Genomic DNA, 7,019 nt, shown 5'->3' with positions numbered 1-7,019 from the left:
GTTGTTTGGCGGGCCCGGGCTGGGGATTCGAACCTGCCACCTTAGGTGTATGTGGCTGGCGCCTTAGCGGCTTGAGCCACAGGCGCGGAGCCAACCCTGCAACTTTTAAGAGCCACCAGCCTGTGTGTTCCATTGCTGGCCCCTCTGCAACTGGGATCAGACAGAGTGAGATGGGTGAGGGCAGCAGTTCCTGTGCTAATTGGCCATTATTACACTACTCAGGCAAGTTGATTAACCTTTCTGAGTTTTAGTTTCCTCATCTATAAGTGAGCGTAAAATATGTTACTACCACATTCTGGGAGAGTGATCTTGTTTTGTTTTGTTTCTTTTAGAGTCTCACTATGTTGCCTGGGCTAGATTTGAACTTCTGGGCTCAAACAATCCTCCGTCTTCAGCCTCCTGAGTAGCTGGGATTATAGGCTTGTGCCACCATGCTTGGCGCCAACTGGCTGTGTGATCTTAAATAAATGATACAATCCCTCTGGACCTCAAAGTTCTCTTCTGTGAATTGGGGGTAATATTAGTAAAAGTGCCAACATGGAAGGCTGTGGTGAGGATGAAACGGGTTAACACAAGTATACACTTGGAACGGGTATACACAAGTACACACGAAGCATGAGGTGATCTTTCTGAAGCACTAATAGGGTCACTGCCTCCCTGTCTATCTTCTGTGGACTCCCTGGCATCTCCATGGTCAAGCCCAAACTCACTGGCCTAGAATCTAAGGCTCTGCCCAGTCTAGTTCCCAATGGCAAGTGACCTCTAGGATCTATTGTTAAATAAACAGGGTAAAATGTAGATTAGTTTATATTTTCTGCTTCCTTTTACATTTTTTTTTTTAAAAAGAAGGAGTAGTGGTCATCCATCACAGACAAACTCTAAGATGGCCCACATAAAGCCCACTGTGGCTGAGTCCTCTTGAGTGTGAGTTGGACCCATTAGAGAATGGCAAAGGTGATGGAATACTTGGAGACTGCATGCATGGGATTACATGACATGAGACTGTAATATCCTGCTTGCTAGGCCACTCTCTCTACCTTGATGGCTTTGAGAAAGCCGTAAGGGAAGGAACTCAAGGTGGCCTAAAACCAGCAGCAAGAAGCTAAGAGGCTCTCAGTCCAATAGCTTGCAAAGAGCTGAATGCTCCAGTACCTATGGCTGGAAGTGAGCCTCAGATGAAACCGCAGCCCCAGCTCATACCTCAAGGATAGCCTGTGAGACACTGAAACAGAGGACCCAGCTAAACTATGCGAGACACCTAATCCCCCCAAACTGTGAGATAACAAATGGGTGTTGTTTGAAGCTGTGAAGTCGGCGGTAATGTTATCACGCAGCAATAGAAAACTAAGACAGTGATGAATGAACGCACACACACACGTTTGCTTGGACAGACATAAGCTCTCTCTGGAAGGATGCACATGCCTCCACGCCCACTGCCTGCCCAAACCTTGCCATCCTCTCCCTCCTGGCAAGAGACAGGCAACAGGGGTCACTCTCTGGGAAGAGGACCTGGAGGTTGGGGTTGTGAAAGAAACATATTTCTATTCAAATTTTTACTTCATGTAAATATTACTTTTACCAAAAAAAGGCTTTACAAATGAAAAATGAAATGAAAGCTGTGTTTGTGATGGATTCTGGCAGAAAGCGAGTGACCTGAGTTCTTGGCCTGTCACTCCTCTCCCTGCAGAGTCTTCCCAGCTCCCACACCCTCACTGTGGATTGGAGGAGTATTTGTGGACATGGTTTGGTGCAAATTGAGCCAAGGGGAGGTTTTTCACAGGAAAGAAGCAAAGCCCCAGTAGACAGCTGGAGATGCTGGGGGGAGCTGGGAGCTCTCCCATTACAGTAGGGCTGAGGGTAGCTGAGGGTTGGGGGGTAAGGCAAGGAAGGGAGAAAACATTCCACTCCCTTTCGTCTTTCTAAAGATACTAAGAAGCAGCAGATAGATGCGTGTTAGCAAAAGAATCCTACATCTTGGAAGGGGGCTGGGAATTGGGAAATGTTTTAGTAGGCAACAAAAGAAATCAGAGCTTCCAAGGAACTACTTGTGGTGGGTTTTTTTGTTTGTTTTTTTGAGACAGAGCCTCAAGCTGTCGCCCTGGGTAGAGTGCTGCAGCATCACAGCTCACAGCAACCTCCAACTCCTGGGCTCAAGAGATTTTCCTGCCTCCACCTCCCAAGTAGCTGGGACTACGGGCACCTGCCACAACACCCAGCTATTTTTTGGTTACAGTCGTCATTGTTGTTTGGTGGGCCCAGGCTGGATTCGAACCCTCCAGCTCAGGTGTATGTGGCTGGCGCCTTAGCCACTTTAGCCACAGGCGCCAAGCTGTGGTGGTTTTTTTTTCCTTTGGTGGTTTTTTTTTTTTTTTAATAAGAAGGTCAGATGTTCAGGAGACCATCTCTGAAAGAAATATCCTGGGGAAGAAAAATAGCTCAGGCTCTGGAATTCAAATCCCAGCTCTGCAATTTCCAGCTATGTGACCCTGGGCAAGTCACTTCACCTCTTTAAGTCTCTGTTTCCTCATCTCTAAAACAGAGAGATCAAATACACCTTCCTCCCTGTAGACCTTTCCCAATAACTGGTGACCATATGTGTTGTGCCTGGCACACAACAGGCATACAAGAAACGATTACCATTACTGTCACGAACATGGTGGTATTCATGGCTCTAAACAGACTTACGGCTTCATTTTCTGCTTTTACACTGAACATTTTTCCACATCCCCACAATTTTCAAATATTCCATGAATTTTCAACCTCCAAACCTTTCTCATGCAGTTCTCTCCACCTAGCCTACTTTTACCTTCCTTTCCTGTCTAGAAAACTCCTATGGATCCTTCAATGCCCAGGCCAAAACTCCCCATCCATTATGGAGCCTTGTGTAGAAATCATGCAGAAGAATGGGTATCCATCCTCAAAATTCTTTCTTTTTTTTTTTTTTTGAGACAGAGTCTCACTTTGTCACCCTTGGTAGAGTACCGTTGCATCATAGCTCACAGCAACCTCAAACTCCTGAGCGCAAGTGATCCTCTTGCCTCAGCTTCCTGAGCAGCCAGGACTATAGGTACCCACCACAATGCCTGGCTATATTTAGAGATGGGTCTCACTCTTGCTCGGGCTGGTCTTGAACTCCTGAGCTCAAGCAATCCACCTCAAGCATTCCCAGAGTGCAAGGATTACAGGCTTGAGCCACTGCACCTGGCCCGCATTCCTCAAAATTCTACAAGTTCCTCATATCTCTCTCTTCTTAGAATTTATCTGACTCAGCCTAAGCCACAGCTGGTGTCTAAGTACAGTAACAGACATGGCTAAACACAGCATCTATGATCCCAGGTTTGGGTACCCCCTGCTCAGGACAGATAAACCTATCCCCAGCTCCAGGGTTAATCCTCAATGGTCTAATCTGATTAGGGTAATCCCATCCCCTGGCCTGGGATTGGTTAGGAGCATGTGACTAGTTCTCATCAAGGACTGTACTCTTTTTTTTTTTCATTTTTGAGACAAGAGTCTCACTTGGTCACCCTTGGTAGTGTGTCGTGGCATCTTAGCTCATAGCTGGTCAGGCTGGTCTTGAACCAGTGAGCTCAGGCCATCCACCTGCCTCGGCCTCCCAAGTGCTGGGATTACAGGCATGAGACACAGCGCCCAGCCCTAGTGACTGAATTCTTTAGGCTCATCTCTGCCCTTGGGAAGGGAGAGAGAGGGTATGGTGTCTCAGTAGCCCCTACACCTACCAACAAAAGCTGGACTTCGCCCTTCTGCCTCAGACCTGGTATCTTGAGGCCCAGGGCAGCCCTGACCAACTACATACCCACTAAGCCATGGCCCAGGCACAATGACCAATTCAATCCCATGGCTAGTCCAGGTGCAAAACACAGAGGGCATTTAAACTGGCCCAGTTTGTTTCCCCTCCCCTAGAGTTTCCTGTTTTTTATTTTTAACTTTTAATTAAAAAAAAAAATTGTAAATGGCGGGGGATGCTGGGGCCCTGGGTGTGGTCCATCCCCTCCCTCCAGAGTTTCCTTCCGGGAGCCACTCTTCCTACCTCATCTCTGGTCAATCAGAGATTGATCTGTGATCCCCTGACACTCTCTTGCCGTCCCCCCCCGCCCCGCCCCTGCCAATGATTGGCTTGAAGACTAGTATGTGATCCAGGCCAGGCCAAACTGAGCATCACCCCAGGGCTTTTATTGGACCTATGAGAAAAAAAATCCCTTTTCCCACTATGTCTTTGGGACATATGGCTTTTTGAATATTTGTCCCTATATGAGGGAAGAGTCTGCCTAAAAATGAAGCCAATACAGAATAACGCAGGAGCAAGAGCTGGATAGATTCCTGAACCTAGATCTAGCTATGCCTGATCTAGGCAGCCTTAGAAATAAGAAAATCAATAACATTTTTTGGACTCTTATCAGTGGCACCCTTCTCTCCCCTCCAGCCTGTTGCCAGGACTCTCTATCGGCCTCGCACAGGCCCAAGACGTGGGAAGATTCATTGACAGAACCACACCTTCCCCATTCTCTAGCATCTGTATACCCCACCCCCACCACCACTACTGCTCTCTGAGCCTCTGCTGTTGAGCCCAGTGGCCCCTTCCCTTCCCCACAACCAGGCCCAGTGCCAAGGGGGAAACCAGGCCTATGACAGTTAAACTGATACCTCCTTGGATTTGCCAGGAAGAGAGGAAGGAAGGAAAGAAGCCAGTGAGGGAGTTTACGGGTTGGTGCCAGCCCTTGCCTGCTAAGTCAGGGCCAGCCTGGGCCCTGAGACATAAGGGAGGCACAGAGCAGGGCCCTCACAGACCTGAAGGAATGAATTATAGACCAGCAGGAGACAGCAAAGCAGATGGAGATCTCCAAGGCCTGGGTACTCAGGAGAGAAGGACGATAATGTGTAGGACACGCATGGGCCCTAAAGGGGAGGCTCATCTGCGTCACATTCTCTTTGCTCTCATAGCCCTATGGATGGCTGCTCTTGTCACCTCCATACTTATGGATGAGGAAACTGAGGAACAGAGAGGTTGTGTAACATGCCCAAGATCACAGAGCTGGCAAGTGGCAGAGCAGGTATTGGAACTCTGCTCTGTGGGACATGGGGGCCCACAGCATCTGGGGGTTGTCTCTGCAAGGGTAACATGGGAGGGTAGATTTGGGGGGAACATGGCTAACAGGAGATGCCCCCACAACCGGTTGCTAAACAAAGGGTGCCAAGCCATCTGTGCGTGGCCCCTGCTGTTATTTACTTGGTAGTTTCCTGTAAATCAGCTCAACCCTTTTAAAGATATTGACACATGGGGGTGGCGCCTGTGGCTCAAAGGAGTAGCGTGCTGGCCCCATATGCCAGAGGTGGTGGGTTTAAACCCAGCCCCAGCCAAAAACTGCAAAAAAAAAAAAAAGATATTGACATATGTATTTAACAAGGCACCACTACCACTACTGTGGGTGGTAAACAAGGATCACCGCCATGAGAATCACATGGCAGTGAGGGCAACAAGGACAGAACAAGAGCACTAAACTCTGGCTGATCTTGTCTTGTTGGGAAGGTTCTAAGCCCACAGCCTCCTCTCTCTCCAGTAACAGAGGAATTACTATAATAGTAAACAAATCAGCTCCCCCGAGACTTCCTCCCAGACCAGCTGGCCTCTAGGGGGAACTGACAAGGGTTTACTGGCTTGCTCTGGGACTCCAGTTATGTAAGGGTGCTGCTGTCAATGTGCCACCTAAAGTCACGTGTGTCCCCCCACACTGGGAAACTGAAGCCACCCAAAGCTCCTTCTTTACAGATGAGGAGGAGTGTGCAGAAGTAAGCCCCTCCCCTGCACACTAGGAGTGGGGCCAGCCAGGGGAGAAGCTGGGGCTCTGGCTCCTGAGGTTTGCTGTGCAGGCCCAGGGCTGCCTCTCAGGCTGCAGCTCCAGAGTCTGCCTCTCTGCCCAGTCACCCTCTTCTAAGAAGTCACAGAGAAACCCCAAAGGGTGCAAACTCACATCGGAGGAGTTGTGTTCCCTTGAAACGTTGACCATGTAGGCCAGTTCGCTGTGCAGGAAAGTCCCAGGAGGGTATGGGTTGCTCCACGTCAGCAGCAGCGTGTCAGAGACGTTGGTGTGAACCGTGAGGTTTCCTGGGGCTCTGGGTTTCACTGCAGGAGAAGTAGGTCTGCATGAGGTACCAGCCTGGGCCCAGCCTGCATCTAGACATAGGTATCTAGATGTTTAGAAGATAGCACCTGTGTAGGACACTTATGGGGTACCACAAGGCTTTAGAGCTATATCAGTCCATGCTGATGATGACATGGCCAAGATTTCTACACAGTTCTTTAGCGGGTATTAACCATTTTCCCAGAGTGAAGGCAAAACGGACCAGCCAAAGTAACCCAAACTTCAGCTTTTTCATCTTTCAAACCTTCAGCCATACCCGCATACTATACTATTATTCACTAAGTATTCCTCTTTATTTTGAATCACTTGTTTTAAAACATGGTTTCTTTGTAAGCAATAATACCTCATACCCATGAGATCACAGTTTTATATATCTGCAATGCATATTATGTTGCATTAAAATATAAGCATGAAAACATTTTTTATTTTTATTTTTTTGAGACAGAGTCTCACTATGTCACCCTGGGTAGAGTGCGGTGGCATCACAGCTCACAGCAACTTCAAAGTCCTAGGCTTAAGCGATTCTCTTGCCCTAGCCTTCCAAGTAGCTGAGGCGCCTGCCACAACGCCTGGTTATTTTTAGGGATGCGATCTCACTTTGGCTCAGGTTGGTCTCGAATCTGTGAGCTCAGGCAATCCTCCTGCCTCAGCCTCCCAAGTGCTGGCATTACAGGAGTAAGCCACCATGCCTGGCCTTTAAAAATTTTTAAAGTTTATTCATGAGGAAGAAAAAGTATCCAATGTACTCAGCCCTACTATGAAACTAATTTATAGCTTTCATAGGAAAGCTATAACCCATATATAGCCCAAGAATATGGGGGAAGGGGAGGGGAGGGATGGGGAGAGGGAGGGGAAGGGAGG

General features: G+C 48.3%; 1 protein-coding gene across 2 annotated transcripts in view; it reads right to left on the bottom strand.

The window, feature by feature from the left end:
- The window catches only part of IL4R (interleukin 4 receptor), a 24,642-nt gene that overhangs the window by 8,814 nt on the left and 8,809 nt on the right, over positions 1-7,019 (bottom strand). For both annotated transcript variants that reach the window (XM_012808938.2, XM_023516743.1), the window contains exon 5: positions 5,988-6,139. In XM_012808938.2, coding sequence (XP_012664392.1) covers positions 5,988-6,139 — 152 coding nt within the window. The remainder of the gene's footprint in view (positions 1-5,987; positions 6,140-7,019) is intronic.

This window comes from Otolemur garnettii, unplaced genomic scaffold (assembly GCF_000181295.1).
Source record: "Otolemur garnettii isolate 467f Iridium unplaced genomic scaffold, OtoGar3 scaffold00096, whole genome shotgun sequence".
Lineage (NCBI taxonomy): Eukaryota > Metazoa > Chordata > Mammalia > Primates > Galagidae > Otolemur > Otolemur garnettii.
Note: the sequence above shows the minus strand (reverse complement) of the source record. Positions and strands in the feature narration are given on the sequence as shown.